Source organism: Peromyscus californicus, unplaced genomic scaffold (genome assembly GCF_007827085.1).
Source record: "Peromyscus californicus insignis strain IS unplaced genomic scaffold, ASM782708v3 Scaffold_1__1_contigs__length_55948999, whole genome shotgun sequence".
NCBI lineage: Eukaryota > Metazoa > Chordata > Mammalia > Rodentia > Cricetidae > Peromyscus > Peromyscus californicus.
Window position 1 is genome coordinate 54,974,029 of NW_026294492.1, and position 23,477 is coordinate 54,997,505.

The 23,477-nt window shown below is 59.0% G+C and overlaps 1 protein-coding gene across 5 annotated transcripts in view; it reads left to right on the forward strand.

Moving 5' to 3' along the window:
* The window catches only part of Sbno2 (strawberry notch homolog 2), a 46,642-nt gene that overhangs the window by 20,798 nt on the left and 2,367 nt on the right, over positions 1–23,477 (forward strand). The window contains exons 2-24 of one of the 5 annotated variants that reach the window (XM_052747247.1): positions 1,411–2,571; positions 10,588–10,749; positions 13,319–13,393; positions 13,655–13,751; positions 13,927–14,081; positions 14,163–14,296; positions 14,381–14,471; positions 14,575–14,718; positions 15,625–15,742; positions 16,091–16,196; positions 16,501–16,654; positions 19,050–19,226; positions 19,356–19,453; positions 19,864–19,943; positions 20,746–20,937; positions 21,149–21,318; positions 21,694–21,825; positions 21,965–22,100; positions 22,185–22,297; positions 22,390–22,461; positions 22,535–22,643; positions 22,803–22,877; positions 22,963–23,106. In XM_052747247.1, the coding sequence (XP_052603207.1) occupies positions 2,566–2,571; positions 10,588–10,749; positions 13,319–13,393; positions 13,655–13,751; positions 13,927–14,081; positions 14,163–14,296; positions 14,381–14,471; positions 14,575–14,718; positions 15,625–15,742; positions 16,091–16,196; positions 16,501–16,654; positions 19,050–19,226; positions 19,356–19,453; positions 19,864–19,943; positions 20,746–20,937; positions 21,149–21,318; positions 21,694–21,825; positions 21,965–22,100; positions 22,185–22,297; positions 22,390–22,461; positions 22,535–22,643; positions 22,803–22,877; positions 22,963–23,106 (2,740 nt within the window). In that variant the 5' untranslated portion in view covers positions 1,411–2,565. The other 4 variants (XM_052747248.1, XM_052747246.1, XM_052747245.1 and 1 more) reach the window with 4 other exon arrangements.

Here is a 23,477-nt window from a genome sequence, read left to right on the forward strand (position 1 = left end):
TGTCCACTGCACAGGGCCCTGAGCCATGGCTGTGGCCTCCGTCTTCAGCAGGGCTGATGGGACAGGGATGCAAGGCCACTCTGGGCAGGAGAATCAAGCCACCCAGACTGGTCTTGGCATCCTGGGATTGAGATCTGCTGTCACTGGCCGTTGAGACTTCGCCTCAGAGTTGTGTCTGGAGGTGACTTTTCCATAGCCAGGGGGGCGGCATGAGGAAGGCTGAGGTTACCACGGTCTGTGTCCCACGGGTCCGTCGTCTGCCTCCATGGGCTCTCATGCCCGCCTCACAGCCTGCATTGTGGCGGGACCTCCCTGCAGGCCTCACTCAAGCCCTCTGTAGCCTGTGCTGGCAGAAAAGCCCCCCACAGGTCACAGGAAAGGGTCAGAATCCCGTTCCCCATGGGTCACCAGGGCATCTGCCCCGCCAGCCCCTCTCACTGCCACCCAGGGACTCCCAGCAGCCAGCTGTCCCAGGGCAGCGCCAGGGCAGCGGCACATGTCTGTCACCCCGTCTCTCCAGAAGTGTAGAGTGTGGTGTCATCAGGCTCCTCAGACACAGCGAGGAGGCCATGCCTGTCAGCCCGCATCTCCTTGCCTCGTCTGCCTTCTGTCTTCGTCTGTGTGTCTGTCTCTCTGTGTGTTAGTCAGGGTTCTAGAAGACAGAGCAATGAATGAACATATAATATATATTACACACACACACATAGATGTAGATACAGACATGTGGCCATTTGGTAGTGTGGCTTATAGGCTGTGGTCTGGGTAGTCCTAATCCAAGCGTGATTGTCTCCAGCAGTTGCTCAGTCCACAAACAGGTCTCAGCAGTCCCAGTCCAGCGCTGGAGTCCTGGAGGGTTCCTGGGGAACTGCTGGTCTCAGTCTGCACTGGGATCCGGGGAAGTGGGCTCTCACACCAGTGAAGGAAGCCTCAGCCGCAGGGCAGAGGAGCCTGCCAGCCAGAGCGGGCAAGCAGGTGGAGAGCAAACGCGGCCTCCTCCTGTGGGCTGCCGCCGGAGGGTGTGGCCTGCCGCCGGAGGGTGTGGCCTGCCGCCGGAGGGTGTGGCCTGCCGCCGGAGGGTGTGGCCCGGGTGAGGGTCCCGTCAGGAGAGCCCCCACAGGTGTACCCAGCTGCTTGGGTTAGTTGTTCCAGATGTGGTTGAGCTGGCAACAAGATCAGCCATCACACTCTGTCTCTGTATTGTCTCCCTGTCTCGTCTCTGCCCTCTGTCTTCGTGTCTCTGTCTCCATCTCTTCTGATGCCGGAGGCCCACACCTGCCTCCTCCCTGTGGTCAGAGCTCCCTGAGGCCTGTCCCCCCGCCAGCTGTGCTCTTGTGGTCTGCTCCTTGTCTGAACCCTGTTTGTCCCAACACACCTGGCGACATGGTGGCTAGCTGTTACCTCTCATGGCAGATGGCCATGTCCATCCAGAGGATGAGCATTTATTGAGTACCTGCTGTAACGTGTGTCCTGCACACACTGTCCCCAAGATGCCTGTGCCCTGTCCACAGAAGCTTGGACCCAGGGGACTCTATTAAAACCACTGGTTGTGGGACCGAGCTTGTCACCTGCCTCCACCTCCACCACCTCTGCAGGCCGTGGATGGCCTGGAATTCCATGGAACAAGGAGGACAGACTTGAGCCAAGCGTCATGGCAGGGCAGAAGGGACATGAAGAGTGCTTCAGTGAGAGCCCTGAGCTGGGGACCTCTCCCTAGAGCTCAGAGGGAGGCAGGACGGTGAGAGTCAAGAGCCCAGGGGCTGGCAGGGTGTGGTGCCAGCCCCACCCACCTGGTATAGAGTTCCTGCCCTGTAGGCCCAGGCCTCTGTGCTCTGTATGGACGTGTTCACCACTGCAGTGGGAGCCAGGAGTCGGACAGAAAACCCAGCCCTGCCCCGAGCCAGCAGAGAAGAAACCCTCAGGCAGCTGGGCACTAATCACAAGCCCTCCAGTTTCCTGCTAGAAGAAGCACAAAGAGAAAGGAGATGAGCCATGTGACTTCCCCCTCTAAGGAGAAAGTCCTCCTGTCGTCCTAGCTCGGAGCTAGGCAGGAGGATAGTCTTGGGTGTTCCTGGGCTACACCTCGAGATTCCGCCTCAAAGCAACAAGAAAACTGCAACAGGAAAAGAAACAGAAGAAACCCAGAGTAGTGTCCGTCATTCTGCCTGTCCCTTCCTCGTGGAGAGGAGCCTCCTGTGCTCATGGCAGCTTGGAAGTCACCTCTGCTGTGAGCTGTGGGAGTCCCCTCCCCCAGCATGGGGTCGGCTCCCAGGACACCTTCGACACCTGGGGCCCCAGTAGCTGTTGACTGGACCCGTCTTATGCGGTGGTCACTTGGGGCTCCTGCGGAGTGTCCTGAGTTCCTGACCGTACCTCCTGGAGCCCTGCCTTCCTTTTCAGCCAGCCCCAGCCCTCAGTCACCTGCTTCTGCAAGGAAAGGGCCCCGTGCATCCCTGCTCCGCCTTCCATCTCCAGGTGGCATGGAGCCCCTACCCCATGGGCTCTGATATCCCTGCTGGATGACCGGAACAGTTCCACAGACCCCTGTGGGCATAGCCCACCTGGGCCATGCAGGTGCGTGGGTACTCAACGTCTGGTTTTGTCTCCATTCTTGAGTTTTGTTTTTTAAGTTGAGACATCATGTGATTCCAAAGCTACCATGTCACTCATCCCATGAATTACCACCTCTCCCTCCTCGGTCCCCAGCACCTAAGACTCCTTTTCCTGTCTTTGGATTCTCCTGCTCTGGACATTTGCTGTCGTGGAGTCCCACATTGTGTGGCCTTTTGCGTCTGGGTCTGTCGCGATGTTCCGGTCCCTCCACACTGTGTCACTACCTTTCATGGCTGAGCAGCACTCGTGTGTTGTCCGCTCACCTGCAGCACTTGGTCATCATGTGACCGTCATGGATGACAAGGGTTCCCATGGGGATCTGCCCCTGTGGTTCTTGGGTGCACACCCTCCTGGGTGTGCGAGTGCAGGTGACCACTGTGTGCGGTCAGTGGAAGCTTCTGTTTCCGGGGTACAGACAGGGTTGACTGTTAGCTTGGGAGTAGGGGGTGCTGGAGGCAAGGGGAGGGACCTGCCGTCTAGCCACCTGCCCTTCCTCTACCCCTCCTGGAATGCCCTGGGTCCTCAACATTCACAGTGCCCGACTAGCCCTGCAGCTGCCCTGAGGCCACATTCTTAGCCGTGGCCCTGTGCAGGGAGGACCAGAGCCCTGTGTGCACAGGTAGGCCTGCACCCCAGGCCCCCCACATCCCTCCAAGACTGTGTGTCTCCTAACGTGCTCCCTGGCTGGTTGCTGGGAAGCTCGATGAGCTCACGCTCAGGAAGGAGCGGTGCCGCGGCCGCCTCCCGCCTCCCGCCCTGCCCAGGGGCTGCATCGACTGCTCCACAAATGCTAGTCGGGGATCAGAGGTCTGGCCGCTGCCTGCCCAGCAGTTTACCGGCATCACAGAAAGGAGAGCCAGAGAGGGGCGCTCGCTTACGGGAAGCCACGCTGACTGCTGCCACGACTAGAGAGGTGGGCAGGGGGGACCCTGCGCATGGAGATCCACAGCACTGTGGCCCAGGCTGTGCACAGAACTTGTGAGCCACGGGCCGGGGCTTGTGGAGAGGCAGGGAGTAGGCAGGGCAGGGGGACTGGGGCCCAAACCATTGAGAACCTGGCTCTCCAGCTGCAGAGCCTGGTGTGAGGCTGGTCTGCACAGCCCCTCCCTGGCCACTCCCACCACCCCAGTCACCAGGTGTCTGAGCCTGTCCTCACCGTCCTGTGTCTCAGCTCCTTTGTCCGTCCCTCTATCCCATAGGGACATCTGTGGTTGAGTAAAAACTCAACCCTGACCCTGTGGGACTTCCTAGTAGCCCAATATTTCTGCTGGACTGTGTTGCTAGGAGTCAGGCCCAGACACAGGCTGTTCTAACAGAAATGTTTTATTTGTTTGCTGTTTTTGGATTTGGGGTGTTTTTTTTTTTCCCTTGGTTTTTCGAGACAGGGTTTCTCTGTGTAGTTTTGGTGCCTGTCCTGGATCTCGCTCTGTAGACCAGACTGGCCTCAAACTCACCAAGATCCGCCTGCCTCTGCCTCCCGAGTGCTGGGATCAAAGGCGTGTGTCACACCCACCACCCACCCCTGGCGCTGTTTTTGTTTTTATTTATTTCAATTTTATGCACACATTTGTCTGTGTGAGGGTGTCAGATCCCCTGTAACTGGAGTTACAGACAGTTGTGAACTGCAATGTGGGTGCTGGGAATTGAACCTCTGAGCCTTCTCTCCAGCTTCTATATTTAAAATTTAATTTTATAGTTTCTGTTTGTTTTTTTTTAAACAGGGTCTCATGTAGTACAGGCTAGCCCTGAACTCACTGTGTAGCTGAGGATGACCTTGAACTTCTGATCCTCCTGCCTCTACCTCCCATACCTGATTTATGTGGTGTCTGGGATGAACCCCAGGGCTCTATGTGTGCCCGCGCCCACTCTATCCCACAAGCCCAGCACCAGTTCCTGTATTCTTTTTGTTTGGTTGCTTGGATTTTTGTTGTTGTGGTTGAGACGGGGTCTCTCTACATAGCACTAACTGTTCTGGAATTCATTATGTAGACCAGGCTGGACTTGAACTTTGCCTCCCGAGTGCTGACACTAAAGACGTATGCCACCAGGCCCGGCTTATTTCACTTTATATAAGACCAAAGTTTCATTGTGTAGCCCAGGCTGGCCTTGATTCCATGGTGGTGCTCCTGCCTAAGCCTCGAGTGCCGGGATCACACACGTAAGCCACCATGTCAGATGTACAGACAGCTCTGCCCTGGGCCCCCTGTGAGGCCAGCAGCCCTCCCGGTCCTACTCTGTCCCTTTGATGTGGTACAGGGAACCCTCTGCTATTCCCAGCCTGGCCGCACAGCCCTCCACCAGGTTGGCAGGGGGAGGGGAGCCAAGGCAGAAGACATGGTGGGGTCAGATGAGGTGCAGGCTGCCCCTGTAAGGGACCCTCACCCCCACTGCTTCTACCAGATCCAAAAACCAGCCTGGGACCCCATCCACGCCCTCTGTCCAGCCCTGCCACCCACCCCTGGCCATAGCCACAGACTTCCACATCAGCAAATGTCCCGCCCCTGGGCTTTGTGCTCTAGTCTGACCCTGTCCATCAGGACCCTCTTCACCCTGTCCCCAGCTCTCCCTCCTCCCAGCCTAACTGGTCTCAGCCACTCTGTGCCCTAGCCTTGAGTCCTCCTGGCCTCTAGAGCCCCCTTGCCTAGCAGCCCACATGGCCTGGCCTCCAGGGGCTATGAGGGGCAGAGTGACCTCACAGCCATGGTCAGAGATCCTCCCTGCCACACCCTGAGTGCTCTCTCGTGCCCACCCGAATCCGACCCCTGGGAGGCCCTCAGGCCCTGCACCCGCACACGTGGGTTGTTTGGGACTTGAGCTTTTTCACATCGGTTCCATCTGTCCCTGTCCTCCTGAACCTCCCCCCCCCCACACACACACCACCATCACCACCACTACCACATACACACAGGGTCTCTCTGTAGCCCTGGCTGTCCTGGAAACTCGCTCTGTAGACCAGGCTGGCCTTGAACTCAAGATCCACCTGCCTCTGCCTCCCCAGTGCTGGAATTAAAGGCGTGCGCCACCACGCCTGGCTGACAGTTCTTTTTAAATCAGAATTCACACAGCTGTAAAGATTGTCCTTTCAGAGTACACTGACCTCCCACAGGCAGATCAGGAGTTCAGGGGTAGCCTTGGCTGCATAGAGTATATTTATAGACGCAGGCTGGCCTCACCTCTATCCAGTTCTAGAACATCCTGTCTCCTCAGAGGAAAGTGTGTCCCTGTGAGAGATTACTCCATCTCATACCCAGCCCATGCATGGTGTCTGGTTCTCTCACTGAGCCCCGTGTCCTCAAGGTTCTTCCTGCTGTGTCCTGCTGGCGTCTCCTGTGCATGGCTGTGGGACACTCCTGCCTGTGGACAAAGCGTGCTGTGTGCATTGGTGGGCGATGACTGATTCACTGCTGTGGGTGCTCCTAGTTTTCCCACAAGTGTCTGGAAATGCGTCTGTGGAGCTTGCCGGCTGCTTCCCCGGGTCTCTGGGCTTCAGCCCCCCACATCCTGGTCAGCATTCACTGTTGCTGACTTTTGAGTCTAGCTGTCTTTGGAGGTATTGGTCACTCTCCGTTCTGTTTTACGTTTACTGAGATAGGCTCTTGCAGTGTAGCCCAGGCTGTTCTCGCAATCTTCCTGCCTCAGCCTCTCTAGGGTGATGGCAAGCATGCTCCACAATGCCTGGCTTCACTTTGATGACTGGAATTGACACTTTGCTCAGTGCCTGCGTAGGGACAGGGGCTCCTGGGTAGGACTGATACTGCCACGGTCACTGAGGGCCGGGCACATGGTTTGCTCCATCTGCTGCTTCTGGGGCCTTTGTCCTGGGTGGCCAAGGGTGTGAGAATCTAGGAGAACCTGTGGCCCCCTGGACCTGACAAGGTGGCTAGGGCTCTTTGTCCCTGGATGGGATCCTCAACCTCCTTCCCAGGAGTTCTGGCACTGTGTGGCTCTCTTCAGAGATCCCTCTCCCTCTAACAGGAGAGGCTTGTCCTGGTGTGTGGGGGGGGACAGCTGTGAATGATTATAGACCTGTGGGGGATCACACCGCTGTGCTGCATCCCTGCCTGCCTACAGGGGAAGGGTCTTCTCCCTCACGGTTTGACCCTGGGGTCTCCTCGACACCCCAGCTCCTTCAGGGACATCAGGAATGACCACTTGTGGCCCTGGGGTGAGGAAGCTTGAGAATATGGTTTGATGAAGGGCTGAGGAGCTCAGCTTACGGGAGGAATAGAAAGGTACCTAGACCTCAGTTCCCCTAGCTCAGCTTCTTACAATGTCCCTCCAGCCCCTAGTCCCTGCCATCCTTGGGGCGGGGCACAGGACAGAGAGTCGAGGACTTTGGTAGTCCTGGGGAAGCCGAGGCTTTGTCCCCTACCCTCATGAGATGCCCCGAGGAGTGGGGCCAGACCCGGAGCTGGGCCCAGCAGGGTGCGCCGCTGTTGACAGCCCTTCTGGGCCGATCCGCCCCCTACAGTAATTCTCCGCACTCTGCCAGTAACTGCCCTGACTTACCAGGCAGGCATCATTTCCTGAAACTCAGCCCAGCCTTAGGGGAAGTCGGAGCCGGTGACTAACCCTCATGCAAATGGGGCCAGCAGGATCGCTGCTGCCTCCGTGCCCCACGGAGCTGCTGAGCCTGCTGCCTCCGTGGTCATGAGGCTGCTGCTCCCCAGCAGCTCTTCCAGGGGGACCCAGCGGCCACTCAGCGCCCCACACCCCGACCATGTCGCAGCTGCGCTTCTGGCTGCAGTTCGCCGCGCTCAACAAGGTAACCTGCCAGGGACCAGCAGGGCCACCCAGAGCCACCTGTGGCGCCCCTGAGCTCCCACAGGTGGCAGAGCTGTGGCGCGGGACCCCCCCAGCCCTGCCCACTCTGTACTTTTCTTGGCAAGTTACAGTGAACATGCCAGACTTTTTTAAGCCATTGATTTGGTACTCAGGGTATTAGCATCATGGGGTGACTGGGGAAGGAGAGACAGGGTGTAGGTGGCCAGAGCTGACCCAGCTCCCCTCCGTGCTGGGGAAGGGAGTTGAGCGTGTGCTCAGCTTGTGTGGGGCCATCGTCAACACCTCCTCCCGGGCTACGGCAGAACTCGGTCTCAGGCAGGTCTGGAGGGATAGGTAGAGCCGGGAGCCCGTCCGTCCGTCTCCCCTGACCTTCTGGTCCAGAGGGGGTTTCTGTGGTCCTTCCTGGACTGGGGGGGTGTCTGCCATGTGACCTCAGAGTGGCCTAGGAAGATCTAGGGCAGCTCCTGCCGGTTCCCCTCCCCCAGCAGGCGGACCTCAAATGCTGCAGCCAGTAACCACAGTGGGGACCCTCTCAACCTCCTCATTCTGTGCCATCCAGTAGGTCTGTGCTCTTGCCTCTAGAGACCCAGCAAGGGAGGAGATACATGGTATAGCTTTTAGAGGGCCTCACTGGGAATCCCACCCTCAGAGCATCCTGCAGGGGAGGCCCAAGGGACCAGGCATCCAGCTGTGACATTTCAGTGGCGGGGGTGGGTTGGGGGGATGCTCACCAGTGTGGGTCTGTGCAGATTAGCTAGAGACAACTGAGATCTGGGTCCTGATGTGTCCTGGGGCATCGACACTCACATGTGAGCGGGACCTGGGCACCCTGGAAGCCCTGTGTCCAGATGAAGTGTTGTCCCCGTGCCCGTGGGTGGCTGGGCTGTAGGGAGGTGGTGTCGGGAGGTTTGTCCTTTACTGGCTTTGTTGGTAAGTTTTAGACTGGCATTGGAAGTGGAGGTAGGATTGGGGGTTCGAGGCCAGCAGGGGCTGCATAGTAAGTCTGAGCAGCCTGGGCAGTGTCTCAGAAAATTCGAGTTCCGGTGGCCCAGCTCCTCAGAGCCCTCACTTACCCTCCCTGTGCCGTGCACATCACCCTGAGGACCTTGGCTGACACAGTGCACTCTTAACCATAACTGTCTGCCGTATCTAGTGCCTCAGTTTCCCCTCACTTTCTTTCTCCGTCCTGCGATGCCTCAGGACATCAGCCATCCTACCCCATCAGGCCGCCTCCCTGGGCCAGTCTTAGCCGACAGTTGGGTTGAGGCCACTGTGGGAGGTACTGGGGTTGCCTCCCCTAGCCGCATTTCCAGAGACCGTCAGGGAAAGTGGGGCAGAATGGGCCTGCGCTGCTTCTTGCCAATGGCTTTGCTGAATCTTGGTTTCTCGAGTATGGGCCCTTGTGATCCACTGGCTTGCTAGCGTCGTGTGCAGGAGGGTCCTGGGGAGCCCTGAGACATGCAGCTCCAATGCCCACCTCTGCCTCCTCCCTTGTCCAGGGCTGGGTTCTCCCAGGGGACTTTCTCACCTTACTGGAGACCAAGGGTTTCAGAGCTGTCCCATGCTGCCCTACTAGGGTTTAGTTGGGTGCTGTGCTGGGGACAGGGAGATGGGACAGGGCACAGTCTGTGGCTGCTGACTGACTGAGCCTGCTCCCAACACGTGATGGGAAAATGGGGGTCTCGAGAGCCCATGGTGCCCTTTCCTGCTGCTGAATACAGGCTGCCACCTCTGCAGTGGGGTCACAGGGCCCTGTGAGGTGGGTCTTGTGAAGCCCAGCCCCATAGCAACCCAGGTTCACTCAGGGTTCTCCAGGAAGCTGCCAGGTATCTAGCCAGTTGCCTACTCTTCCCTGGGTGAAACCAGATGGCCCTGGCCTCCCTCAGCCGAGGGGCTGACAATGGCAGCCGCCCTCATACAGGACCAAGACTCCTGAGTCCAAGGAGACAAGCCCTGGAGAGCGGCCCCAAAGTAGGCTGGGCAGGCTGGGGCCATTCTCAGGGTCTTCTGCCCCTCCCGACCTTGAAGCTCGGACCCCTGTCATCTGGTCACTTCGCCTTCCTGTCTCCAGGGGCTGGCCAGGTTCAGGGACAGCCTCTCACCCAGCACAGCCCCATTCTCCAAGCATGCCTCCTTGGCAGACAGCGGCCTGGAGCGTCTGCTCTGCATTCTGGGAGGGAGTGCTCACCGTCAAGGCGGGGGGTCAGGGTGTGTGGAGGGGCTCCCCACAACAGGTCACCCCTGGCTCTGGTGTGACCCCAAGTGACCTCCTGGCCTCCAGCTGTGCCACAAACACGCTCCCCAATTCCTCAGGGCAGATGTCAGCAGGAGGGCACCCGGGGCAGGGAGGTTCTGCCCCAGGCCAGGCTTCCAGGGACATCAATCACCCTGGCCCCAATCCCTTGTCTGAAACTGGAGGGACAGGGCATGGTGACCCCAACCTGCAGACACTTTCAGGTCACCGGGTGGGAGCAGGGCATGGTGACCCCAACCTGCAGACACTTTCAGGTCGCTGGGTGGGGGTGGGGCATGGTGACCCCAACCTGCAGACACTTTCAGGTCGCCAGGTGGGGGTGGGGCATGGTGACCCCAACCTGCAGACACTTTCAGGGTCACTAGGTGGGGGCAGTGGCGTGGTGACCCCAACCTGCAGACACTTTCAGGTCGCTGGGTGGGGGCAGTGGCGTGGTGGCTCACACCAGTCATCTTGGGAGGCTTTGGGGCAAGGAGTGCCATGAATTTGAGGCTAGCCTGGGCTACAGAGCAAGCAAACGTAGGCTTATTGTGTCTGATCCACGTTCTGTATCGTCCACTCCTTTAAAGTGCGCATTTCTGTGGTTTTAATATATTTTTAGCTGTGTATTTAATGGCTTCTGGAACATTCCATCCCATCAGAAGAAATCCCATCCCCGTTACCATCACCCCAATCGTCTCCAGGTCCGGAACCCCTGAATCCATTTGTCATCACTGGGTTCTCCTGTTCTGGACATTTTCTATCATAGAGTGCACATTGTGGACTTTCGTGTCTGTTCTCACTGAGCACTGTGTCCTCAAGGTCACTTCATGTTGTGATGTGTGGGACTTCACTCCTGTTCACGGCTGTGTGATACTCCACTGTGTGGCAGAATACACCGTCGCTTGCCTGGACGCCCGTACACTGCCAGCCACTGCCTCACCCCTGCTTTCTCCTAGGACCCCTCATGCCTCGAGGACCTCTCCAATGCCTCCATCTTCTCGTCCTCTGTGGATTCCCTGTCAGACATCCCTGACACACCTGACTTCGGCCATGTCGACAGCCTCAATGAGGTGTCCACCATCTGGGACGTCAGCACCACCTCAGCCCCCCATGACAAGGTCCGCAAGGCCGTGGCACCACCTCCAGAGCCTCTCTGGTGACAGGTGGAGCAGGGAGGGCTGTGACCTGAGCTCCTCTTGGGAGGCCTGGGTTCTGAGGGTCCTGTACCGCAGAGGCTGGAGAAACAGTCTCCACAGCCCTAGAGGCCCAGCACACATCCCGTGTCTCCAGATGACCCCAGTGGGCCCCAGGCGTTGTGTGTCCCAGCAAGACACAAAGCGGGTGGAATCTGTCTGTCTTTGGAGTCTCACAGAGCCCAGGCTGGTCTCAACTTTGCTCTGTAGCCAAGGTTGACCTTGAACTCCTGATCACCCCCCTCAGCCTCCTGAGTGCTGGGGTGACAGGTGTGTGCCAGTGTGTCTGACTCCAGAGGCAATTGAGTGGCCAATTCTCACCCTAAGAACTGCCCTCAGTGGACCCCAGAGACATGCATGACCGTCCCAGCTCGGGGTGGCTCCTGGCCTGGTGGGTGGTGGTCAGTGACCCTGCTCAGCTCCCTGTAGGGCCCAGGATGCCTCACAGGGAGCACCTGGCCTCATGTCCAGGATGAGGAGCCACTTAGCTGATGCCCCAGAGCACACCACAGTGAGGCAGACGGTGTCTCTCAGGGGACCCTGGCTTCTGAGACTGACCTCCTCTCTCGGTCCACACACTGTGGATGGGTTTCCATGTGGACAGCGCCCCAGAAATCAGCAGGCAGGTGACTGTAGGGTGCCCAGGATTCGAGGCAGACCCAGAGAGCTCTTGGCCGGCAGGGAGTTTTGTCCCCCGAGGACTAACGACATGCGTGGCCATCCCGCCTTGGGGAGCCCTTGGCATGGACAGAGCCTCATCCAGCCTGACCAGGTCCCTGATCCTAGGGATGCCAGGGGACCCCAGTCCAGGCCTTCCTGGGGTCTTCCAGATGGAAGCTTCTAGACTTTGAGAGTGTAAGTTAGGAATGCCCCAGGAGTCTCCAGGTGGAGACCTTGATGCCCTCCCTGCAGCTCTGAGGTAAGGGGCAGTGGTGCAGCTGGCACAGGGCCGGCAGGGCAGACCTCCTTTGTATCCTGCCCCTGCTGTGAGGAGCCACTGAGGCCTGTTCCCTGCTGAGATCAAGGCCACAGGGTACTGCTCACCCCGCCCAGGGCCCCAGGCTGCTGTGGACCAAGCCCTCCTATCTGAAACCCGACACCCTGCACTGCCCCAGCCCGGCAGGCCTGGAGGCCGGCAGGCCGGAACATGACTCAGCCTTCCAGGAACCTCCACCAGTCTGTTTGGGTTTTTGTTAATTTAAGAAAGAAAAAAAAAAAAGAAGAAGGCAGGAGGATTGAGTGTGGACTTGTAACCTTCCCAAGCTTCCGCTGCTTTCAACATCCCTGGCTCTGTTCCCAGCAGAGCAAGGGACATGTGACAGTGACTGTCCCTGCAGTGCCCCAGGGACTCCTGTCCTCCCTCAAGGATGCCGACCCTCCAGTGAGCCCCACAGGTCAGGGCTGAAGGCCCTGCCGTCAGGAGCAAGGGCAGGCCGGGCCCAGCCACTGAGCGGCCCCTCCTCACTCTGCCAGTCCCAGGGACTGTGCTCAGTGGTTGGAGCACTCCCCCATAAGGCCCTGGGCTCTCTCCTCTGCACCGCACAGTGAACCAGGTGTGGTGCTGTTCCTGTAGTCCCAGCACTCCACTCGAGAGGTAGAGGCAGGAGGATTGGGGTTTCAGGGTCCTTGGCTACATAGGAAGGTTGAGGCCAGCCTGGGCTACATGACCCTTATTTAAAAGTCCAAACAAACCCAACGGAGGCTGGTCTGCCATTGCAGACTCTGCTCCCAGCATCTCCACGGTGGGCCACAACCATCTCTAACTCCAGTTTCGGGGAGCAGCACCTTCTGGCCTCCGTAGGCACTGCATGCACACAGTGCACTTATGAACATGTAAGGAAGCACCCATACACATAACATAAACAAGTCTTTAAAATCTACCCATATGTTTAGATTGGGAATTATTGAGAATTAGTTTGCAAAGGAGAGCCATGTCCCCTGAATGGCTACAGACTCACCTCACTGGCCAGGCCACACCATTTGTCCAGCCTAGGGTCAGCACTTGTGGCTAATGCTGCATGCCCTGCGGCCCCCACCCCCCACCCCCCGTTCACTATGATGAGACTCGGGGCCGTCCATCTCTCCTGTAAAGGACTCTGGTTTGTGACATTTGGAGTGTGGTCTCAGTGTTGGGGACATTCTCACCTGATCACCCACAGAGGAACCTTCACCCTCAGGAGGCCTTGCAGGGCCATTCCTCAGCTACTGGGTGCGGAGTGACTCCCAGGGACGTTCGCCCAGCCTGCCGCGCCCAAGTCTGCATGCTGGGACTATTTGGCTGGCTTTTGCCTACTTTTCCTTGGTCCAGAGGCTACTACCTCATGGTCCCCCATGCACCACAGGGACACAGTCTGTCCTCCGCCCATCCTACCAGGGGCTGCCAGGTCCCAGGTTGAGTCGGGGGCTTTGGCCCCTGAGAATGAGCAGCCCCTACCTAAGGATACCGGCACTGGCATAGGAGGCCGTGACTCGCCCTCCCCTGTTGTCTCTACAGCTGTTCGTGCCTAGTGCGCCACTCTCAACTCTGGAAGACCCAGTTTCCAGCACCCCGCTTCTCATCAGCTACCAGGTAAACTGGGTGGCCAGGTATTACCTGGGGATCTAGAGAGAGGCTCTGAAGGCATCTCGAGTGTGCTGGGCCCTGGGCAGCCCGGATGCTGGGCTGCCCTGCCCATTTTACAGTTGGAAAAACTGAGGCCCCACTTAGGGGCAAAGGTGGAGCCACCTCCACCCCACACCACTGTGCTGGGCGCACTGTGCAGCAAGGCTTCCCCAGGAGGAAGCTGGGTCACTGCAAGATAGGACAGACCCCGAACTGTCCCACCTACAGTCTCACAGCCAGCCTGAGGAGGAGGAGGCGGAGGAGGAGGAGGCGGCAGAGGAACTGGGCCATGCTGAGACCTATGCAGACTACGTACCATCCAAGTGTAAGTGTCTGCGCCAGGGACAGGATGGAGACGCCCCTAAGGAGACAGCTGTGTGAGCCCTGAGGACTCCCGACCCTTCCTCGTCCACAGTCACAGGGGTGGGGTGGACAGCTGGCGTCCTGCTCCTTCTACCCTGCTGCTTCCTGTGCACCAACCCCCTGTGTCCCCTCACCAGCTAAGATTGGGAAACAGCATCCAGACCGTGTGGTGGAGACCAGTACCCTGTCCAGCGTTCCTCCCCCAGACATCACCTACACCCTGGCACTACCCACCTCGGACAACGGGACCCTGTCTGCCCTACAGCTGGAAGCCATCACCTATGCCTGCCAGGTAGCCAGCCCCCCACCCCTACCAGGCTCATCAGGAGGGCACCAGGCATCCCAGGCCTGACCTGCCTCTGCTCACCCACAGCAACATGAGGTCCTGCTGCCCAGTGGGCAGCGTGCTGGTTTCCTGATTGGGGATGGAGCTGGCGTGGGCAAGGGCCGCACAGTGGCTGGCATCATAGTGGAGAACTACCTGCGGGGCCGGAAGAAGGCTTTGTGGTGAGCGCCTGCCTGGCCTGATGGAGCAGGTGGGGGGTAGAGCGGACCAGGAGCGGCGGCGCACCTGACCAGGCCTCTCCTCAGGTTCAGTGCCTCCAATGACCTCAAGTACGATGCAGAACGGGACCTGAGAGACATCGAGGCCCCAGGCATCGCGGTGCACGCTTTGAACAAGGTGGGTGGGCCATGCATGGCCAGCTGAGTCGACCCCCCTTTACTAAGAAGAAACCAAAGTAGGGGGTCCCTGCATGCATCCATGTCTGAACCTGTGTCCACAGATCAAGTACGGTGACAACACTACCTCAGAGGGTGTCCTCTTTGCCACCTACTCCGCCCTGATCGGAGAAAGCCAGGCAGGTGGACAGCATCGCACGCGCCTCCGCCAGATCCTGCAGTGGTGTGGCGAGGCCTTTGATGGCGTGGTATCCTGTAGCCGGGGTGCGGGTGGATGGACAGATGGGCATGGAGAACGGTGGGCTGGGCATAGGGCCTGAACTGAGTGGGGGTGAATGAGAGGAGCCCAGCCTGGGAGGGGGAGCTCCCCATCAAACTAGGCCTGCGTCTTCGCCCCCAGACTGGCACGGCCCTTTCAGAGCTGTTCTGATATGGGGGGCTGAGCACGGGGCAGAGCCTGCAAGCTGTTCTTACTCTCTGCCCCTCCTGATCTGGTCCTAGCGAGCCTGTAGGCGACCAGATCCCCTGTAGAGTTAGGAGCCACTGGCTGGCGGTGTGGGACAGAGCTTGTCCATGCTGGGGCTCCTCAGTGTGGGTAGCCCACAGGACCCAGGGCACAGTGTGTGCCTATGGTGAGTGCTGCTGGCCCTACAGCAATGTGCCAGGGGTGGTGGCCGTGAGGCCCACAGGGTCCGCGCTGCTGTGGCAAGAGCCTCTACCCAGTGTGTTTTTTCTGTCCTTCTCTTTCTGGTGTTATGGTTTCCATGTAGTTCTAACTGGCAGCTCTGCTAAGCCATGTCCCCACCCCCTTGGTGCATGGGGTTTTTTTAGACAGGGTGTCCCTCAGCAGGGGCTGCCATGGCAGGCAGGGGCCACTCGGCCTGGCTTGTGTGGTGCTGAGGATGGAACTTGGAGCTTCCTGCCTGCTAAATAAGCTCCCACAGAGCAGCATTGCCCCACCCCAGCACCCTTTTAACGCCTACCAGTTATTCTGTGTTCCTCAGATCTCCGGCCCTCCACATCCCCTCAGTTGACAGATACCACCACCACTGCATGCCCCCCATGCCTCTGGAGTTTCCTCTGGTACATTGTGGGGTATTGACTGGGGACACCTTCCATCCTTCTGGAACATTCCTTAACCCAGCATATCCCAGATTGTGTTTGATGAGTGCCATAAAGCCAAGAATGCCAGTTCTACCAAGATGGGCAAGGCCGTGCTAGACCTGCAGAGCAAACTGCCCCAGGCCAGGGTGGTGTACGCCAGCGCCACAGGTGGGTGGAGGCAGTCCCTGAGCTGGGTGGGCAAGCGCTGTCACGCGTGGCCTCTGGTGGTGCTGTCACCTACACAGGGATGGGTGTCCTGCCAGCCCTGAGCAGGACTTTGACCTCTACCCGGGTTTCTGCTTGGCACCCGGGGCAACTGTGGAGCTTGCTTTCTCCAAGCTAGCCTTCCCTTTGCTGATGGGCTCTGGCTGACCTTGAGGGTACCCCTGGACATGTTCCCCAGAACTTCAGTTCCCTTCCCTTGGCCCCCCACCCCTCCCTGGGGCTACAGCATGTGGCCCATGCCACCTCCCAGCTGTGTCGTGAGCGGCTCAGCTCCCTGCTTCCAACCCCTAGGTGCTTCCGAACCCCGCAACATGATCTACATGAGCCGCTTGGGCATCTGGGGTGAGGGCACACCCTTCCGAACCTTCGAGGAGTTCCTGCACGCCATTGAGAAGAGGTGAGCCCCCGCTCTGCTGTGGGGGTGGCTGTCCCTGCCAGGTATCCCGAGGGCCCTTGAAAGGCACATCCATCGTATCTCTCCCTAGCACCTCCTGTCTCCCCGAAAAAGATGACCCCCTTCTCTCCCTAGTGCTCTGCTGTGCTTTCCGCTGGCCATACACGTCTCTCTGGGCCCAGCCGGATGTCTTCCTCATGGCCAAGGCCTCTGCATATGTGCTGTGTTGTCTCCCGGTCTTTCCTGCCTGGGGTGTCCATCCTGTCCCTAGTGGGACACAGTGCTCAGAGGCCCTGTCTGTCTGCAGGGGAGTGGGCGCCATGGAGATTGTGGCCATGGACATGAAGGTCAGTGGCATGTACATCGCACGCCAGCTCAGCTTTTCAGGGGTCACCTTCCGCATTGAAGAGATCCCGCTGTCCCCCGCCTTCGAGCAGGTCTACAATCGGGCAGCCCGGCTGGTAAGCTGGAGAGACTGTCTGCAGGGACCCCGTTCCTCCTCCGCCGCATCTGTTGGCACAGTCCCGCTCTCCCACACTCGCTGTGGGTGTCTGTAGGAGGGCAGGCGCTCTCCGGAGCCCGGTCTGCATTGGTGCAGCTGGGGCAGTTCTTTGTTTTTTATTTTCACTTTGACTTTTCTTTTGTTGTTAGAGATGGTTTCTCTGTGCAGCCCTGGCTGCCCTGGATCTCGCTTTGTAGACCAGGCTGGCCTCGAACTCAGAGAGATCCTCCTGACTCTGTCTCCCGAGTGCTGGGATTAAAGGTGTGTGCCACCACCACCACACTTACTTTTTTTTAATGATTTATTTTTATGTGTATTTGGCATTTTGCCTGCATGTCTGTGTGAGGGCATCCAGTCCCCTGGAAGTGGAGTTACAGACAGGTGTGAGCTGCCGTGTGGGTGCTGGGGATTGAACCTGGGTCCTGTGGAAGAGCAGTCAGTGCTCTAACCACTGAGCCATCTTTCCGGCCCCCATCACTTGTACTTTTATTTCTGAGACTATCCTGTCTCACTATAGCTCAGCTGGACTAAACTCCTGGCCATCCTGCCTCAGCCACCTGTGTGCTGTAAGAGGCATGTACCAGAACACCTGGCTTTTCATGAGAGATGTACCACTGTGATACTGTGACGAAGGCAGACCTGCCTCCATGTCCTAGGGCTCCAAGCTTGTTACCCTAGATGGTGACATGGAGCCAGTGGCCATTCCCAGCCTCCATGTGGTGGCAGGCTAATTTGATAAAGATTGATTAACAGAGGTTCCTGTTCCTCCACGGGCTCAGCAACAGGCCCTCAACCTTGGACCCACCCTGACCCTCCTCCCTCTGCTCTCCAAGTGCTGGCCTGACAGGCGTGTGCCGTCAGCCCCAGCTTGTCCAGTGTCTACGAGGCCCTGAGTGTGAGTCCCAGCATCACGAAGTAGGAAAGGACAGATGGGTGTCACGGCACACTACCGTCGCCCATGCTCTCGGGAGGCCCTGGCCAGCCTGGGCTACACAGGAAAACCCTGTCTCAAAACATAACAAAACAGCAGAGCCCCACTGAGAAGGAGTGGGGACATCTGTGGTGGGACTCCACCTGTCCCTGGGGCCGCCGCCAGTGAACATTCTTGTTCTTTAGGCCCAGCAGGTGCCTGGGACAGTACTGTCCCCAAAGAGTCTAGACTATGTCACAGACAAGTGTGGCAGTACTGACTGGGAGCTTCTGGCAGGGAATATGTGGAGGCCAGGGACACTGCTCAGGACCTTGCAGAGCCTGGGATTGGGCCTGGTGTCCATGGTGCCCAGGGCGCCTTGAGTTCACCTGCCCTGTAGGAACTCTAAAACTGAGTGTGAGGGTGCATCCTGTCATCCCAGCACTTGGGAGGTAGAGGCAGGAGGATCAAAATCAGGTCATTGTTGGCTACATATCCAGCTCAAAGCCAGCCTAGGATACAGGAAACTCTGCTTCCAGAAGCCCCTTCCTCAGCAAGAGAGGCTTTCAAGTCGGACACAGCACACACCTGTGTCTTAGTGCTCAGGAGGCTGAGGCAAAGGGATCGAGGCCAGCCTCGAGATTCTTTTTATTTGGTTGGCTTTTCAGGACAGGGTTTCTCTGTGCAGCCCTGGCTGTCCTGGAACTCAATCTGTAGACCAGGCTGGCCTCGAACTCAGAGATCCACCTGCCTCTGCCTCCCGAGTGCTGGGATTAAAGGCCTGTGCCATGACCACTAGAGACTACGTGAGATTCTTTTTGTTTGTTTTTGTTTTGTTGGTGTGAGATTCTTTTTGTTTTTGTTTTGTTGGTGAGTGATCTGCCTGCACTCCAGAAGAGGGCACCAGATCTCATTACAGACGGTTGTGAGCCACCATGTGGTTGCTGGGAATTGAACACAGGACCTCTAGAAGAGCAGTCAGTGCTCTTAACCTCTGAGCCATCTCTCCAGTCGCCTACATGAGATTTTTTTTTTTTTTTTTTTGTTTTTCGAGACAGGCTTTCTCTGTGTAGCTTTGCGCCTTTTCCTGGAACTCACTTGGTAGCCCAGGCTGGCCTCGAACTCACAGAGATCCGCCTGGCTCTGCCTCCCGAGTGCTGGGATTAAAGGCGTGCACCACCACCGCCCGGCTTGAGATTCTTAATCAAATAACAAACACAGCCCTCTCACAGCCCCATGCTTGTTTTTTCTGATCAGTTCTTTGCCAGCTTTGTATGTGAATGTAGTGTGTTTGGATCACATGCACCCCGCCCTGTGCCTTGGCTGTGACACCCTCACTGTACAGTTTTGGTCGCCGCCACTTACTGCCCCTCACCCCATCTGCCCCGAAGCCCCGCCTAAGGCCGGCTGGCAGGCGGGCTCAGCACAGGCCTTGCTCTTGCAGTGGGCCGAGGCTCTGAGCATCTTCCAGCAGGCGGCCGACTGGATCGGCCTGGAGTCCCGCAAGTCCCTGTGGGGTCAGTTCTGGTCGGCACACCAGCGCTTCTTCAAGTACCTGTGCATCGCCGCCAAAGTGCAGCGGCTAGTGGAGCTGGCCCAACAGGAGCTGAGCCAGGACAAGGTGAGGGCCACGGCAGCCTTGAGCGAGTGTCGGGGGTGGGGGTGGGGCCAGGAGGCCAGGCAGGGCTCGGGGGACTTGGTAAGATGGGACAGTCACCCTAGACCTGGCTCAGACACTCCATCCCTGCAGTGTGTGGTCATCGGGCTGCAGTCCACAGGGGAGGCGCGGACCCGCGAGGTGCTGGATGAGAATGAGGGTCGCCTGGACTGCTTTGTCTCCGCTGCAGAGTGAGTGACTTTTGGAAGTGACGGGACGCAGCAGGCACCGGGCAGCCCTCACGGGCCTCCTGCTCACCTCGCTGTGGCCTGTAGCTGCCCCTTGCCCCTCGGTAGCTGAGGAAAAGCCATCTGGGGAGGAGCAGACAGGAATCTTACGGGTGGCCCCTGGGTCCTGGAGTCTCAACAGGAGACTTTTGGACATCTGCCTACACCGGGTAGTGCCATTTCAACACAGTTCCATGGGGTTCTCAGGCCTGGCGTTGTGGCCCCCACGGGCCTACATACACGTCCCTCTCGGGAGTCACCTCCGTCCACCCCGTGAGGCTCCCCGTGCCCTTGCCACAGTGCGTCCCATCACCCCTCTCCGTGAAGCCGCATGCACAGAGCTGGGCCTGTACTGAGCTCCCTTCCCTTTGCAGAGGCGTCTTCCTGTCCCTGATTCAGAAGCACTTCCCTTCCACCAGGAGGAGGCGGGACCGGGCAGGCGGAAAGAGGAAAAGTAAGAGTGCCTGCTGGCTCTGTGTGCTGCCCCCTCACTCAGAGCCGCCTGGCGTCTGCCCTGCGAGTTCCCTGTACCAAGCAGGCGGGAGTTTGCACGTGGCCGGCCAAGGCGGCGACAGTGTGTGGGCCTCCGTTTCCCTGCACGGTGCTCAGAGAAGCAAGGCCTGGCCGAGCCCCCAGCGGGCTCCCACCTCAGGCCACCCCTGCCAGCCAAGGTGCCGGGGACCCCAGCGTCACAGCAGAGCCCAGCTCCAGCCCCACTTGCTGGCGGGCAGGGAAGCCTGTAGGTGCTGGACAGTCCGTGCTGATTGTAAGGACAGGGCTGTGCTCCGAGGCACAGGTCAGAGCACACGGCCACCTACCTTCCAGTCCACAGATTTCCAAATAATTCCCGTGCAAGCACAGAGCCAGGCATGAAGGACAGCGCGGGGACCCTCCTCCTGAGTCCCTGAGACAGCCCCAGGCCCCCTTACCTGCTGACAGGCTACAGCACTGACACTTGAGGTCCCTGGACTTCTCCCTTGAGGAGGCTCTGACACCCTTGAGCCTCTTGCCTACCTCTGGAGTCCAGCCATGAAGCCAGCCGGGGCTGAGGATGGGGACGTGGTGTCTCAGTTCACCTCGTCCTGCCCAGAAGTGGGGCCGGGGTCTTCCTAGAGGGAACACAAGGCACCTCCAAACCACAGGCCCCTGGGTCCTCCTCACTAGTGCCTCTGCCTGTTGCTCTCTGCCTGCCACTCCAGCTCCCCCCACTTCTGCAGCCCCCACCCCACGAGCTGACCCACGACTCCTCCCCGCAGGACGGCCTCGGGGTCGCGGCACCAAGGCTCCTAGACTGGCGCTGGAGGCCTCGGGAGTTATCCGTATCAGTGACGGTAGCAGCACAGAGTCAGATGCCGGCCTGGATAGCGACTTCAATTCCTCCCCAGAGTCACTGCTAGATGACGATGTCGTCATCGTGGACGCCCCCATGCTCCCCACAGATGACCGAGGTGAGCCTCCGTCACCCAGCCACACTCCATGAAGCAGACACAGCCACATGAAGTCCTTTCCCCAGCACATACCCATGTTACAGATGGGAAACTGAGGCTCGCAGCTAAGGTCAGAGCCATGCTATCAAGCACGGGAGAGTGACTCCCATCATGCCTGGCCTCCATCCTGGTCCTGCAGGGCCACTTCACTGATACTCTTTCTCACCCCCAGGTCCCCTGTACCCACTTCAGAGAGACCTGCAGGGCCCTGGCGTCCTGGAGCGTGTCGAACGGCTGAAACAGGGCCTGCTGGCCAAGGTGCGCGCATTGGGCCGCGAGCTGCCCGTGAACACGTTGGACCAGCTCATCCACCAGCTTGGGGGTCCTGAGTGTGTGGCTGAGGTGAGCCTGGGAGCCCATAGTCAGCTGAGGGCCCTGTGGGTCAACCTAGGGACAGAGGTGGAGCCTGACTGCAGAGGGATGCGCCTCCCGCCCCAGCAGAGAAGAGTACTTCCCGCTCTTCAGGTGGGCCTGAGGACACCGGCACACACGTGCCACACAGACGCGCTCACACGTAAAATAAAAAAACGTGTTTTCTAAAAGGAAAACAAGGAAAGACTTGGGTGGTGGCAGGAGGCCTTATGGCTGCTGAGGCCACACTGGAAACCAAGCCTGCACAGGGTCCCAGCAGAGCCACCTTGCCCCTCAAACAGGGACCCAGTGCACGGGCGTCACACTAACGTCCGATGGGGTCTCCTTTCTCCCCATCAACCACAGATGACAGGCAGGAAAGGCCGCGTGGTGTCCAGGCCCGATGGGTCAGTGGTCTTTGAGTCCAGAGCGGAACAGGGCCTGTCCATCGACCACGTGAACCTCAGGGAGAAGCAGCGCTTCATGAGTGGCGAGAAGGTGGGTCTGGTGCGAGGGCGGGGGGCAGCGCGGGGTGCTCCCCACAGCTCTGCACGGTGGGAGGGAGTAGCCCTGGGGAGCCTGAGCTTAGCAGTGAGGAGGGGCCCAACACCCTGTCCCACCCCACCCCCACCCCCAGCTTGTGGCCATCATCTCCGAGGCTTCCAGCTCCGGAGTCTCCCTTCAAGCCGACCGCCGGGTGCAGAACCAGCGACGCCGGGTACACATGACCCTGGAGCTGCCTTGGAGCGCAGACCGCGCCATTCAGCAGTTTGGTGAGGCTCCTAGCTCCCCCACCCCACCCCAGGCTCTCCCCCCCGAGACCCTCACCCAGTCTCACAGAGTCTCCTTGTCCTCAGGCCGCACCCACAGGTCCAACCAGGTCTCAGCCCCCGAGTATGTCTTCCTCATCTCGGAGCTGGCAGGGGAGCGCAGGTTCGCCTCCATTGTGGCCAAGCGGCTGGAGAGCCTGGTGAGCAGGCGGGGCCTCGCTGGGCGGGGCCTGGGGGAGGGCCAGGGAATGCTGGAGCCTGAATCACAAATGGTCCTGGGTCATCCTGGCAGGGTGCGCTGACCCACGGAGATCGCCGGGCCACCGAATCCCGAGACCTGAGCAAGTATAACTTCGAGAACAAGGTGAGTAGAGGTCGGGCAGCGGTGGGGAGACCGCCCCTACCCCGTCCGCCCCACTCACGCCGCCTCCCCACAGTACGGCACCCGTGCGCTCAGTCGCGTCCTCACCACGATCCTGGGCCAGACGGACAACAGGGTGCCTCTGCCCCAGGGCTACCCTGGAGGGGATGCCGCCTTCTTCCGGGGTGAGCCTGGGCTCGTGAGTCTTTCTGGGAGGCATGGGGACTACAGTGAGGCTGGTTCCGTCAGGATTTGGGGACTGGGTGTATGGGCAGGCTTCTAGGAAAAGGGCTTGGCGGGGTTGGCCTCTGGGATCCCAGCACACGGCTGGTTTTCCTTGGCAGACATGAAGCAGAGCCTGCTGTCCGTGGGCATCGGGGCTCGGGAGTCGCGCACCGGCTGCTTGGATGTGGAGAAGGGTGAGTCCGGAGAGTACTGGGAGGGTGGTGATGCAGGGGCCACTGGGGGGGTGAGGACAGCGGCTGAGACCCGGCTCGCCCGCAGACTGCTCCATCACCAAGTTCCTGAACCGCATCCTGGGGCTGGAGGTGCACAAGCAGAACGCTCTGTTCCAGTATTTCTCCGACACTTTTGACCACCTCATCGAGATAGACAAGAAGGAGGGCAGATACGACATGGGCATTCTGGGTAAGCTGCCGGGCAGGGCTGGACCCTGTCCTGTGAGCCGTGCTCGGGAGATCCAGCGGCCAGTGCGCCATGTATGTGAAGTCCACATTGAGAGGCTACAGACAAGTCTGGTCCACGATGCTGTCATTGAAGCAGTGTGGTCACCTGGGAAGCTCACACTGAGACCCACACAATGCAGTCACCAAAACCAAGCAAAACTCTGCTCTCAGGAAGCTTGTTCTGTGTCAGGCTGCACTAAGAGCCAGCCTGCACTGCATGCCGGCTGCATGCCTGCTGCATGCTGTGTTCCCTGGACATAGTCCCTGTCGCTGCTCTAAAGCTAAGGTTTTAGACCCTGAAGACACACGGTCGTTTATAAGTCGCGGTGGCAC